The sequence below is a fragment of the Odocoileus virginianus genome, chromosome 4 (assembly GCF_023699985.2).
Source record: "Odocoileus virginianus isolate 20LAN1187 ecotype Illinois chromosome 4, Ovbor_1.2, whole genome shotgun sequence".
Lineage (NCBI taxonomy): Eukaryota > Metazoa > Chordata > Mammalia > Artiodactyla > Cervidae > Odocoileus > Odocoileus virginianus.
The window spans coordinates 16,401,504-16,416,576 of NC_069677.1; the positions used below are offsets into that span (position 1 = coordinate 16,401,504).

At 40.5% G+C, this 15,073-nt stretch overlaps 1 protein-coding gene across 5 annotated transcripts in view; it reads left to right on the forward strand.

The window, feature by feature from the left end:
* The window catches only part of ATP13A4 (ATPase 13A4), a 121,911-nt gene that overhangs the window by 80,915 nt on the left and 25,923 nt on the right, over positions 1-15,073 (forward strand). For all 5 annotated transcript variants that reach the window (XM_070466223.1, XM_020882599.2, XM_020882595.2 and 2 more), the window contains exons 14-20: positions 1,286-1,436; positions 3,192-3,278; positions 3,508-3,661; positions 4,811-4,922; positions 11,861-11,985; positions 13,422-13,585; positions 14,403-14,525. In XM_070466223.1, the coding sequence (XP_070322324.1) occupies positions 1,286-1,436; positions 3,192-3,278; positions 3,508-3,661; positions 4,811-4,922; positions 11,861-11,985; positions 13,422-13,585; positions 14,403-14,525 (916 nt within the window). The remainder of the gene's footprint in view (positions 1-1,285; positions 1,437-3,191; positions 3,279-3,507; positions 3,662-4,810; positions 4,923-11,860; positions 11,986-13,421; positions 13,586-14,402; positions 14,526-15,073) is intronic.

Below are 15,073 nucleotides of genomic sequence, written 5' to 3' on the forward strand. Positions count from 1 at the left end.
CTCTTAAGGAAGCTTGAATGAGGAAGCCAGGAAGAAAAATGGCTTAGGTTATGAGTTAACATTCTGCCATACCTGCTTTCAGGAACAAAAGGCTAGTGAAACCAAGGGAAACACAGTGTCCATATCATGAGAAATAATAGTCTGATCGTGAAGACCAAATTTTAAGACAAACTATGGCCAAAAAGTGAAAAATACAAACTCTTCCAAGAAAGAGTAACTAGAAAGTTCAGAGGTCTGGAAACTGTATATTGGAGGCACACCTAGAGGTTCCTATGTAACCCCAGAGGAAGGGAGTAATAAAGTGTGTACAACCAAGCTGGCCCACAAATTTGAAAGAAGTGGATATGTGGAGGAGGATGGGCAAGTGGATTCTGACTGGTTCCAAGAAACAGACTTGGCCTCGATCTGGGAAGCACCTTCTGCTACTCAGGATTCTTCAAGTAGGACAGACTGCTTTATAAACCGCTTACTGTGCAACACGTGTAAGAAGGGCTTTACGAATAAGAGGATATCCTTTCATAGGCCCAAGGCCAAATTTGGTAACTTCAATTCTGAATTAGTGAAAGAACCCTGCATGTGACATTTGAGTTGTATCTCGGTAAATTTTTGAATGAGGCCACTTTCTATAGGAAGTGATGGAAATGGTGCCTGCAATATAGACCCTAGATGCTGGGGTGGAAGAGGAAAATGCAGTGTCCTTTTCTAAATGTTTAAAAATTTTTTCATTTACTTAACATTATGGTCTTTCAGATCTCCAGTAACCAACTCATTCATTTATTTACTTTTATATTTGTCAACTGTCTGCCGTCGACCAAACATCAGATATGTTGAAGAGAGATATGGAAGAAACAACCCTGCCCTGAAGGATAGATTGAAGGCGATATATGTATATATATATACAAGAAGCTATAGTATGAGCTAGCCTGTTCTGTCTCACAGCATAGGAAATAGTGGGTCCAGAAGTTCAGGTGGGAGTATTTGCAGTTAGAACTAAGGGTGATACTTCCAGCTCTTTCTATACCTCTGGATTTAAATCTATGCCAGAGAGGGATGTAGGGAAAAGAGGAAAGAAAGAGCTTGAAAGAGCCTCCAGACCTTTCTCATGCTCACTGAGCTCATGTAAGGATGATGGCTGAATGAAACACTATTCATTTGAGGAGATTAGAGAGTGAGTATGTCATGCAACAAAGCATATTGACTTGTATTTTTAAAAGATTGTTACTTCCAGAAGCTTCACTTTGGCCTGGAGGAAGAGGACTAAAGTCCTTTCCCTTTTCTCCTTTAGTTTCCGGGAAGTCCACAGCTTTACTTCAGGCAGGACTTTGCCATGGGGCCCACTGTGTGCGGCTATGACCTGCTGCCACTCTCTGATCCTCCTTGACGGGACCATCCAGGGAGACCCACTGGACCTCAAAATGTTTGAGGCCACCACCTGGGTAAGCCTCTGCTTTTCAGAGATCTTCAGAAGCTTCTTGAAGGCCAGGCCAACCCAGGTTTTATCACAGCTCTTCAGTACTTGGACATCTCCAATATGGATTACGTGTGGCAGTGAGGGGCAGGCTCATCTAAGCTGTTTTCTGCTCTGTACAATGTATTTCTGTATTGGGGTCATTGTGAGGATTAAATGGAATGATACATTTAAGAAATCCCTGGTACTGTGCCTGGAATCTATTACCAGCTCAATAGTCTCAGTATAATTAATATGTAATTATGTTCTAACTCTTCTCAACTACAATATGAGCCATGTCTGATTTCAAAGTTTTCTAGAACATGGGGATTAGGAAGCATCACTTCCCCAGTGCTTAGGGTAATTCATTGTTACCAGGAGTTTTATTTCTATTACTTTAGTGTAATTTTGTCTCTAAGACCTGGCACTAAAAAGAATACCATGAGAGCTTTTGTTGATACTCTGAAGTGGATTTCAGAGCAAGTGGTCTTGTTCAGGACCAGGTATCTGACTCTCCCAGTTCTCGTCTTGGCTCTGCTCTGACTCCTTGACCTCATGAGGTCATCTATACTGTTGGGGATTTCCATGACTTTAAAATGAGGAGATTGAACTTGACCAGCAGCGTTCCTGTGAAAGAAAACAAAAAAAGCTGGAATCTTTTCTTAAAAGTAAACTTTATTCAAAAGCACCCTACTCAAAACAAATCATTGGAGTTACTCTAGTTGAGATAGAAAATGGGGAGTAAAGGTACAGCTTAGGGAACATGCATCCCCACCTACTTAGCCGCAGCCCACTCCACTCTCTGTAACCTGGTTCAGTTCCAGGTCTGTGTAATAACATGTGTAAAATTCTCACTGAAAGAGACAATCTTTAGGGTCCCTTCCAGCATTAATGGGGCCTCCCTGTGGCTCAGTCAGTAAAGAAGCTGCCTGCAATGCAGGAGACACGGGTTCAATCCGTGGGTCCGGAGATCCCCTGGAGAAGGAAATGGTAACCCATTCCAATGTTCTTGCCTGGGAGATCCCATGGACACAGGAGCCTGGTGGGCTATAGTCCATGGGATCACAAAGAGTCCACTATGACTTAGCAAATAAACCACCACATGCATGCATGTGTAGGGCATGCATCTGTAGCAGTCTGATGTAACTTTCTCCATCCTTCCTGGGTTACTCTCTGAGTAATAATTTCCTCTCTGAGATTTTTTTTTTTTTCTGCCACTCCAAGAGATGGTTATAAAGTATTATGGCATCTTTGGGTAAAAGGTTCCTTTGCCTATAATTTAGGATAATTATTATAGCAATTACTGTTTACCAAAAGTTAACCGTGTACATCACAGTCCCTGCCCTCCTGTACCCTGAAGACCGTCCATCCAAATTAGACAGAGAGGAAAGAGCAGGAGCACAGTGAACCAGGAGAAGAAAGACAATAAGGTACTGGCTATTCATGCTCAGTGTTTTCAAGTTAAGCCCTCTGAAGTGGAGAAAGCCTTTATGCCACAAATTCCAGCAGAGAAAGCAGGAGAAATTGCGTGAATAATTCAGAAGCGTCTGACCTTCAAGTTCCATAGTATTTCCGATGCATTATTTTTGTGTGTGTGGCAAATTAAAGTCTGGTTCACCTCCGTGTAGCTGAGGGAGAATACATTGAGATGGTCTGAGGATTTTCTCAAGGGGAGGGTTTGAGCACAGTATCAGTGGATGAATGGGAAAGAAATCTCCACAACGAAATATCCTGTATGAAATAGGAAATGGTGGTTTCCGGGGACGATTTCCACCTCAAGGGAGCGCCGGGATGTGCCATGATTGTTAAGCCCTGTGGAACATCCAGCCAGGTAAGCCTTGCCTGCTCTCTACCCCACAACACCCGACTCAGAAGGAAAGTCCTGTGAGACCCACAATTTTGAAAGTTCAGAAATGTGTCTTCTTTGATTTCTGCGTGTGAAAATTGGTGAGCCCTTGTTTCCCTTATTTGCTAAACTGAGGACTGGGAGAGGAGTAACTAATTCCCTGTAGCTAGAAGCTATGTGGCATGTCCGTCTCCATTCCCCATCCGCCAACCAGGTCCCAGTGGAAGGAATTGCAGTCCTGCATCAGTTCCCGTTCTCATCAGTGCTGCAGAGGATGACCGTCATTGTCCAAGAGATGGGGGGTGACCAGCTGGTATTCATGAAAGGGGCACCAGAGAGGGTGGCCAGCTTCTGCCAGCCTGAGACAGGTAAGTGCTCAGACTTACAGCAGGAAAACCTGTGTTTCCAACCTGCACATGTCCCTTCAGCACTAGACTGGCAAATCTAATTGCCTACTGGCCGTCACAACCTGATGAGGCATTGGTGTTCCAAACTCATTACCAAAATCAAGCTTATCTTTCTCACTGTCTGTATTTTCTAATTTAGTGAATGAAACTGTTACTCCCCCACCCCAGTTTAGGATTCTTTCTAGATTGCTGCCTCTCCCTCAGCACTTCTGGCTTGTCAATTGCTAATCCATGGCTCTGTCACTCCATCAGCTCAGGCCTCATCATCCTTCTCCTGGATCACTTCAATAGTTAGTGAATTGGCTTCCTCCTCTCCTATGTGCCCTACACTGATTCATCCTTTACACTATGCGCAGACCTTTTTCTGTCACGTAGCATGATTATATTGTGATTTCCTGTTTGCATTCTTTGGTTTCTTCTCATAGGCTCCAGGATAATCTCAAACTCCTTTAGAATCGTATCTAAAGCCTTCATGATCTGACTTCTATCACATTTTCCAGATTTTCTTTACTACTCCTGTCTTCACATCCTGTGCTTCCCCTGAGCTGAACTGTCAAGGTTTACTGCCTCACGGCCCCATGTCTGAGTACATGATGCTCTCTCAGCCAAATGCCCTTTTCCTTCTCCATCTGACCACCATCTCCCAGTCTGGGAGATGATGCACTAATGCTCCCAAAGTGTGCTGCCCAGTTGCCTGGATCATAGCAAGTGTCTCATTCAATTGTACTCTTAGTCTACTGGCTGTTACCCTACTAGACAAAGACCCTCAGAGCAGGGATTACAGTTCAATCTCTGCATAAACAATGCCTGATCCATAATAGAGTCTCAATAAATTTTTGTTGGTTAAACTGGAGAAAAAAGAATTATACACTTTCCTCATTCTTTTTTTTTTTTGTCTTTTGAGTACTTCCTTTTCACTTCTGCTTAACTGGATCCCAAGAAGTCAACCATGACAAAGTAGTGATATTTAAAGTTCCCACTGACTTGTTTGCATACCTTTTGTAGAGGTGTGTTTTATTGGGCAAGTGTTGGTTCTGTTTGCAAGGAATTTCTCTGCCAGTACCAACTGAGTTCATATTGCACACTAATCTTGTGTTATTTTCTGAACAGTACCAACTAGTTTTGTTAGTGAACTTCAGATTTACACGACACAGGGCTTCCGGGTCATAGGACTGGCCTACAAAAAGCTGGAAATGGACCACCACATCTCTGCTTTGATGAGGTAAGAGGGTGGAGGGGAGAATTTTGGTAAAGCAGAATGGTTTCATGGGAAGATATACCAGACTGGGCAGTGGACTCAGCAACACAGCTTACTGAATTTGTATATAAAAAATGTCCTTGAACTTAGTAAATGCGGATATAGTCATTCCTGCCCTGGCTAAATCACAAAGGTGATGTGAACTTGACTGGGAGAATTGACCAGAAATAGCTGTAAAAATTGTAAAATATGGTTGTACAGCTTTGTGAAACAAAATATATGAATATAATCTATGTTTCAGAGAGTTTGAAATTTTGGTCCTGCTCTCATTTTGAACCAAATATGTTTGATTTTAAATTATTTTTTGTTTTTCATTACTTAGCTACTTGGGGGTTTTATTACTTTTATTTTGTGTCAAAGTTGGTGAATTTGTTGAAAGTTAGAAAACATAAAACTTTCCTGAAAAAAAATCTTGATAAAAAATACACAACTTAATAAAACAAATAAATATAGCTTGGACCCAACATATAATCTAGGTAATTCTTATAGAAAAATAAGAAAAATTTCAGAGAAGCTGTTATAAAGAGAGTTTTGTTATAGATAGATTAAAATCAAGATGCTCAAAAGTTAAAATGTACTGGAGTGATTAGTAGTTCAAATTTATTTGTTGTTTTATTTTCCCTTGTTTTCAGGCAATGGTATTTATTTAATTTTCAAGTTATGTCCAATACTCTATGTCAGCCACTATTGGTGTCACTGCTATGGAGATAATCAAGCCTTAGTTTGCTATTTAGGATTTTAAATTTGGGAGGTCTAATGTAATTGTTTTCAACTGTGCCAGATTCAATACTCTCTTACTATAACTATTAGGTATCACCTCCCTTAATGTAGGAAAATAAAATTCATATGTAACTTGATCTGACATAGTCTCTTTAAAAAAGAAATATAATGCCCTCCTATATAGCAAAAATTATAATGCCTTACAAAAAGTAATACATAGTTCAATAAATACTCAGTTGACTCCATTAAAATAAAATGAAACAATATGTTGCTTATACGTATGTAGAATCACTGGGGATGTAACAGGAAGGAAAGCAGACTGATACAGGTGTTTTATTCACTGGAGACTCAGGTATCCCTGGCAGTCTTACTGTCAATGAGGTGACTCTGCAAAATGACTAAAAATTCTTAGTAAAACTGAATATAATAGAACACTTTCCTCTCAATATATATTATATTCCTGGCAAACTCAATGCAATATTAAAAATATGTAAAAAATACTTTGTGTTTATATGTAAGACAGAACTTAGGGAAGTATAAACAATTTTATATTTGCTTATTGCAATATATCCATGAATGTTTTTAGTGTCCATGAATCCTGTAAAATAGTCAAAAGGCATGTGGGATGCAGGGTAACATTTTGCATGCCTAAAAAGTTCCCAAATGTCCTCTCGAGGCAGTATACAGTGGAAGTGACAAATAGATTCAAGGGATTAGATCTGATAGAGTACCTGAAGATCTATGAACAGAGGTTCGTGACATTGTACAGGAGGCAAGGATCAAAACCATCAGCAAGAAAAAGAAATGCAAAAAGGCAAAATGGTTGTCTGAGGATGCCTTACAAATAGCTAAGAAAATAGAAGACGTGAAAGGCAAAGAAGAAAAGGAAAGATGCACCCATTTGAAAGCAGAGTTCCAGAGAATAGCAAGGAGAGATAAGAAAGCCTTCATCAGTGATCAGTGCAAAGAAATAGAAGAAAACAGTAGAATGGGAAAGACTAGAGATCTCTTCAAGAAAATTACAGATACCAAGGGAACATTTCATGCAAAGATGAGCTCAATAAAGGACAGAAATTGTATGGACCTAACAGAAGCAGAAGATATCAAGAAGAGGTGGCAAGAATACACAGAAGAACTATGCAAAAAAGATCTTCATGACCCAGATAACCACAATGGTGTGATCACTCACCTAGAGCCACACATTCTGGAATGCGAAGTCAAGTGGGCTTTAGGAAGCATCACTACGAACAAAGCTAGTGGAGGTGATGGAATTCCAGTTGCACTATTTCAAATCCTAAAAGATGATGCTGTGAAAGTACTGCACTCAATATGCCAGCAAATATGGAAAACTCAGCAGTGGCCACAAGACTGGAAAAGGTCAGTTTTCATTCCAATCCCAAAGAAAGGCAATGCCAAAGAATGTTCAAACTACCATATAATTGCACTCAACTCACACACTATCTAAGTAATGCTCAAAATTCTCCAGGCCAGGCCTCAACAGTATGTGAACTGTGAGCTTTCAAATGTTCAAGGTGGATTTATAAAAGTCAGAGGAACCAGAGATCAAATTGCCAACATCTGTTGGATCCTCAAAAAGCAAGAGAGTTCCAAAAAACATTTACTTCTGCTTTATTGACTAGACCAAAGCCTTTGACTGTGTGGATCAAAACAAAGTGAAAAATTCTTCAGGAGATGGGAATACCAGATCACCTGCCTCTTGAGAAATCTGTATGCAGGTCAAGAAGCAACAGTTAGAATTGGACATGGAGCAACAGACTGGGTCCAAATTGGGAAAGGAGTACATCAAGGGTATATATTGTCACCCTGCTTATTTAACTTATATGCAGAGTACATCATGAGAAATGTTGGGCTGGATGAAGCACAAGCTGTAATCAAGATTGTCAGGAGGAATATCAGGAACCTCAGATATGCAGATGACACCACCCTTATAGCAGAAGGCAAAGAATAACTAAAGAGCCTCTTGATGAAAGTGAAAGAAGAGAGTGAAAAAGTTGGGTTAAAACCCAACATTCAGAAAACTAGGATCATGGCATCTGGTCCCATATTTCATAGCAAATAGATGGGGAAAAAATGGAAAACAGTGATAGACTATTTTTTTTTTTAGGCTCCAAAATCACTGCAGATGGTTACTGCAGCCATGAAATTAAAAGACGCTTGCTCCTTGGAAGGAAAGTTATGACCAACCTAGACAGCAGAGACATTACTTTGCAATTATTAAAAATCAGAGACATTACTTTGCCAACAAAGTTCTGTCTATTCAAAGCTATGGTTTTTCCAGTAGTCATGTATGGATGTGAGAGGTGGACTATAAAGAAAGCTGAGTGCTGAAGAATTGATGCTTTTATCCAAGCAGTCCATCCTGAAGGAAATCAATCCTGAATATTCATTGGAAGGACTAATGTTAAAGCTGAAACTCCAATAATTTGGCCACCTGATGAGAAGAATTGATTTATTTGAAGTGATCTGATGCTGGGAAAGATTGAAGGCGGGAGAAGAAGGGGACGACAGAAGATGAGATGGTTGGATGGCATCACCGACTTGATGGACATGAGTTTGAGTAAGCTCTGGGAGTTGGTGATGGACAGGGAAGCCTTGTGTACTGCAGTCCCTGGGGATGCAAAGAGTCAGACATGACTGAGTGACTAAACTGAACTGAACTGAGAGGCAGTATCGCCCCTGCTAAGAATCACTGATCAGTTTCAACCCCACCTTTATCAATGGTGGGTGAGGCCTGGAGGGAAGTGACTCATCCAAAGTCATTGAGTGTTGACTCCCTGGACTTATTGGCCCAAGAAGAGTGGGCCAGCATACTGTGACCCTTAAAACTTTGGCTATTACAGTTCTGGATCTTTGCTGTATTTTAACCAACCCAGGTTACTCAAGTCAGAGAGCTAAAAGTGAACTTTGAGACTGAATCTCAGTTTAAAGAAGAGGATACTTGGGTCAGGGATGTGGCAGAATTGGGAATGGAACTTTGTTTCCTGAGAGTCTTTTGACACATATATATCAAGATTCTGGCTGAGGCACTGTTGCTTCTGATTACTATGATGAAATATTTGTGTATCAAGTTTCAGACTCATGACTTCAGAGCTTGTGAATATAACAAAGCACTCAGGGTAGGGGCACATGTTTGGGAGGGGCGCTGTGGTGAGGGCAGCAGCAGACAGGAGAGTACATAGCCCACAGCATTCAAATTCCAACTTTCCAAAATCTGATAAGGTCTATATCCAAGTTCACTGGTAGAATCTGATCTTTTAGGTTGTCAATTGGCCCATCTTGTGTTAAAGCTGCATCACCACCATATCTACTTCTAGCTAAGTCGATTTACCTAATTAGAAATTTGCCTTTCTAATCCATGCTTAAAGCAGAACATTCTTTCTGGTGTGTGTGTTTACTCAGAGTGCTTCCAGCACTAATATCATAATTTCTATGATGGTTCATGGCTCGCTTTATGCCTATTCCATCTTTTAAAAATCACGTAGATTTTAAGAACATAAAGTGTAATCACTGGAGTGACAGTGCTTCTTTGTATTACACTCACCATTCTTCATTATTTTTAGGTGCTTCAGGAGGAGGTATAACGTTTGTGCAGGAAACAGGATAAGATAGCATGCTATTCCAAGTTACAGAGCGTGAACCCCTTCAAGGGACCATGTCTTCTCCTCATTTCATTTTCTAGATCAGATTGAATGAAAAGAATTGTGTCACACTTGAGCTAGGAGAGACTTTGCACGTTTGTTATTTTCATCACCTGCTTTTGGAAAAGTAGAGATAAATTGCCAGGCAAAGAAAGTGATTTGCCCATGGTTACACAGCAGGGTAGCCGCAGAGCTTGGATTAGAATGCTGGTCTCCTGATTATTGTGCACTGAACCCACATGCCAGAGGAAACAGAAAAACGAGTGCTGAGGTGCGTTGCAGACTTTGTCAGATCTTGACACTGCAGTCATTTTCTTCATGCCTGATGCCTTGTGATTGGACCGTGTCAGTGATCTCTGACAATATCTCAAACCTGATGCCTGTGTATGAAGACTGCCAAAAAGGTTGGAGGACCTCAGTTAGGTATCAACTACATTATCCTTCAAAAAGTAGCCTCCTTCAAATATCACCTCCTCTAGGAAGGTTTCTCCAGTCATTCCACCCAGAAATGATTACACCATCCTCTGATGCCAGAGGACTCTTATTTGTACACAATCACAATACTTTCCCCAGCTTTCCATGTAATCAAAGTGGTCAGGATTAATCTTGTCCTTCAAGTTGAACGTCAAGTTTCTGGAGTTAGAAACTGCTATAATCCCTGTATATTCTCTTCCTCTTTTCTGAGCCCTGTTCCTTGCATTTATTTTGTTGTTATTTTTGTTTAGTCACTGAATCATGTCTGATTCTTTTGTGACCCCATGGACTGTAGCCCACCAGGCTCTTTCATCTATGGGATTTTCCAGGCAAGAATACTGGAGTGGAATGCCATTTCCTTCTCCAGGGGATCTTCCTGACCCAGAAATAAAACCTGTGTCTCCTGCATTGGCAGGCAGACTCTACCACTGAGCCACCAGAAAAGTTCTTGCATGTCCACTAACTGGTTATTGATCTGATAGATTTGCTGGCTTCATTTCCCATGAGAACCCTCTGGCAGTAGAATTTCTGAAAGAGAAAATGGATTTTCCAGGGCTGCCTGGGAAAAACAGTTACACTAGGCAGTAGAACATTGCAACTGGCAAATATTTGCTGAGCACATCCTCTGTGCTGGGCACCACATAGGTGTTGTTGAACTTGTCATTGAACCAAGCAAGTTTACTCTTAAGGATCAGAGACAGAGAGATAGATCAAATAGCAAAGAATGACAAATAAAATACAAGCTGAACTGAGGTAGAAGTAATAGGTTGAGACTGAAAGTATTTCCATTTGGGGAAATCTTCATGGGAGGTGCATGTGAGCTTGATTTCAAAATATAGGAAGGGTTTCCACGGCAGATCACAGGGAACTTATAACCTTTTCTATGAAGTAAGAAGAAATGTCCTCTGGCAGTCTAGAGCAAATGTTTAAAGATGGTTGTGTACAAAACATACCCATGGTCCAACTTGGCTGGAATTTGGGGTGGATGAAGAATTTAGTGATAGATAAAGCTGGAAAGATCTTTTGGACTCAGATTATGGAGAGATTTAAATGGTAGGTTCAGAAGGATAGGGAGTGCTATCTTTCTGAGCCAGCTCTGAGGTGAATAGTTCAAGTTATATCTACTTCCTGCCACTCCTGTGGAGATGTTAGCAGTGACCTGGGGAGTGTCCCTAATTCTAGTTTGGGCTGCTGGTTGAAGTGAGGCCCAGCATTGAGACACACACGACAAGCGAGGCAATTTAGTTCTTCTGCGTTCCTCTGTCCTTGGGCCAGACTTGAGAGGTGCTGGTGCCTTGCTCTTGTGTCTGCTAGATGTATCTGGGTCTCAGATAAATGAATCATGGAAGAATCATTGAAACCCCAACGCCAGAGGTACTCCCTTGCACTTAGTCCTGTGGAGTGTCTTGGAAATGTTCTTGTGATGGGCAGGAGCCTCAGAAAATTCATTTGTTTGCAGAAACAGTCACAGTTTATGTAGAAGAGCAACACTTACCCACTCAGAGAGAGACACACACAGAGAGAAAGGCAGAGACAGGGAGAAGCTTGGTTTAAAAAGAAGGGCTCTTTTTGAGACTATGGCCTCATGCCTCTTGGGACCAAAACAGTACTGATGATAGCTTTGTTTTCTAGAGAAACCAGTGTTTTATTTTATTTTTCTGTGCTGCACTTACTTTTCATGATGTTTTGTATCAGAGCTAGAACTTCTTTCTGGTTTTTGCTAACAGGTGAGGTGACGAAAATCACCCCATCTGATGGAAGACAATTTTGTGGCTATTTCATTCATTCTCTACCAAGATTAAAGTGAATCTTGTACTGAATAAGCACCCTCTCTTCCTCTCAATTCCATCAGAGCAAATGTCTCCATATCCTTGTGCTCGCTCTTGTCTTTTTTCTGGAAAGTTCCTGCACATATTCAGGGCCCCAGCAATGGAGCATGAATGAGTGAGCAGGGACCACTCTGAGAGGAAGATGTCTGTCATTTTTGTTTTGCTTCCTGTAAGAAAGGCTATAGTGGTGATTTCTGTTCAATCATTCATATACTTCCAGGGAGCAGGTAGAATCAGACCTGATATTTCTGGGACTGCTGATCTTGGAGAATCGATTGAAGGAAGAGACAAAACCTGTCCTTGAGGAGCTCATCTCAGCCCGGATAAGGACTGTGATGATCACAGGTATAGAACAAAATATGTGTGTGAAAACATAAAGAATTTGATGCAGAAATAGACATAGTTCTCTCAAAAAGTAGCAAATCTTTTTGACTCCCTGATGTGGGCCAGGCATCATTCTAGATGCTGGAGATGGGCAACAAAAAAGGCAAAGTTACTGTTCTCACTGAGTTTTCATTCACATGGGTTAAGATAGAAAATAAACAGCTAACAGTAAGTATTATAAGCTACGTAAAACAAAACAGGCTGATGTGGTTAAGTGTGGCTGACTGGCTACTTTAGATGAGGTGTTCTTTCTGATAGGGGACTTTTGAAATAACACTTGAATAAGAAGACTTAAGCCATGCAGAGATGTTGACTTTATTGTTAAATATTCAGAGAAGAAGAATGCTTAGTCAGCGTGGTCTGTATACTATGCTGAAGGCCCATCAAATGAGATTTATGATTCTGGAAATTATGAAATGTCCCTCCAGTCTCACTCTCAAACCCCAAATCACAAATAAGGGAATGATGAGAAAGGATCACGCAAGAGAAATGTGTAAAATTTCCTAATGAATGCTTCTGAGTAGAGAGTCAATGAGTTCCTTAAGTATTCATGTTTTTTGAGTATGTGTTGCCTTCCCTTTCTCTGCTCTCAAAGTCAGATGCATTTAGCTCTATGAATTGTGGAATCAAGATACAGTCTTTCCCCACCAAAGGATTCGCTCTCCACCCTACTGCCCTTGAACTCAGTTCTATCCTGGGGACTCAAGTGTGCATTCACCTCCCCTTTGGTACTTCTCTATTCCCCTCCACTACCTGCCCCTCCAAACCAAGAGATTTTTGGATCACTTTTACCCTTTCTTTTCTGAGCCCCTCAGTCCAACTTTTAGGTGTTGCTGAGTTAATTTACTACTTACTAGAATTCCCCTTATATTATGGCTCTTCTGTTTCAAAATCTTTATTTAGCAATTATTGTATGCATTTTCAGAATCTATTTTTAACCAGTTAGATTTATGTAGAAGTAAGAACTCATGGCTCACAGCCTTCCCTCTTCACCTCTTTCGTCATATTGAAATTTCTCTTCTGCTTTTTCCCTCGCTTGGTTGTAATTTTTCTGAAGAATTATCTTTGGATGAGGTGAAAGGGAGATATGCTTTCTGATTTATTATATACCCTGAAATATCTTTCTTGGCTTTGACAAGGGAATGGTGTCTTGCCTAGGTATAGGAAGTTTGGGTTAGAGTCTTTCTTTAAAAGTTTTTATTGGCGTATAGTTGACTTACAATGTTGTGTTAGTTTCAGGTGTACACCAGTGATTCAGTTATATATTTTTATGTCTACACATCATTTTATACATAGTTTTACATAGTTTATAAGTATTTATACATAGTTTTCCAGGCTATGTATGAGTTGGTTCTGTCTCTTCAATCCCATTTTGGGGTACTCTTCCTTTCTTCTAGGTGACAATCTTCAGACTGCAATAACAGTGGCCAGAAAGTCTGGAATGGTTTCTGAAAGCCAGAAAGTCATTCTCATTGAAGCAAATGAAACAACTGGGTCCTCATCAGCATCTATTTCTTGGAAATTACTAGAAGAGAAGAAGCACATTGCATACAGGAATCAGGTATACCTAAAATCAGACCTTCTGCCGTATTATCTAACTCATCACACACAGTTGGCTACTGAGCAGCTTTGACTGGCAGAGGTGTACAGGTGACCTGGGGTCAACATACTTCTTCAGATGTCTAACATGTATGCAGTTCAAAGCACTCAACTATATCACTTTACCATACCATTCATACTGAGTTTTAAAGTATGGTGCTTTCCTGGTTGCTGGAAATAATACATTCTATTAAACTTAAAAAAGTCTTTAGAAAGAATATAGTAAGTGAGACTGCAAATCTAATTTCCCTTTTTCCCCTTGCTTGCCCACTATCCCATTGAGTTCAAAGTGGATTTAGTCCCTAGGAGAGACACTGCTGTGTGCACTGGAAAATCAGACCATGTCTTCAAGATGGGTGAAAAAAAGTTTATTCATTTATCCCCAATCTTGTCAGTATCCTATCTCTATTGTGTCCTTGTGAAACAATATTAATTCTGCTAGCAATACAAAAAAAGGAAAGTTTTCACTTCAGGGAGAAATTTATTAAGCTGCAATGCTTTCATATTTTACACTTAAAATGTGTGAAATGTGCTTTTCTCTGGGACTCACTGAGATCAAATCAGGATGTGGACAGGACGTGAGTGTTATCCTCCTGTTCACTAGAGGCTGTTGATGTGCAAAGATTGATCCAGCAAAAAGAAAGTGCTTCTCTGAGGAATCAAGGCTGGAGTGTGACTTTTAAAGAGAGACCCCAGACTGTCATAGTTGCCTTTGCTTAGATATGCTTGTGATCCTAACCACCTTATCAAGTCTAAAATAACCGTGTCTTGCTTTGCAGGACAATTACATTAATATCAGGGAAGAAATCTCTGATAATAGCAAAGAAGGAAGTTACCATTTTGCTCTAAATGGAAAATCCTTCCAGGTTATAAGTCAACATTTCAGTAGCCTACTGCCAAAGGTAAGTTCTAAGATGGTACCTATCTCCTGATAAAGATGCTAACAATGTCAGAGAGCATGACAGTAAGTAATTTCAAACTTTTAACTAGGTTAGATATACCTATAGAATGTATCATAAGGAAAGCAGATAGTTTTGCAGAGATCACTGTTTAATTTCCTGCTAGATTTAAAATAAGTAAGCTCAAATAAAAAAAAATGAGTAAACTCGATTAGCCAATTATCTATCAACTGTAGCATTAGTGACTTCTCAAGTGATAAGATTGCTTTGAGGTAGCTGTCACTATACTGCCACGATTGAGGGGGTCTCACAGGATAGTGGAATCCAGCAATTATACAGGAAGGCAGGCCAAGGATGGGGCTTCCCAGGTGGTACTAGTGGTAAAGAACCCTCCTGCCAATGCAGGAGACTTAAGAGAGGTGAGTTCGATCCCTGGATCAGGAGGATCTCCTGGAGAAGGAAATGGCAACCCACTCCAGTATTGTTGCCTGGCAAATCCCATGGACAGAGGAGCCTGATGGGCTATAGTCCATGGGGTTTCACAGAGTCGG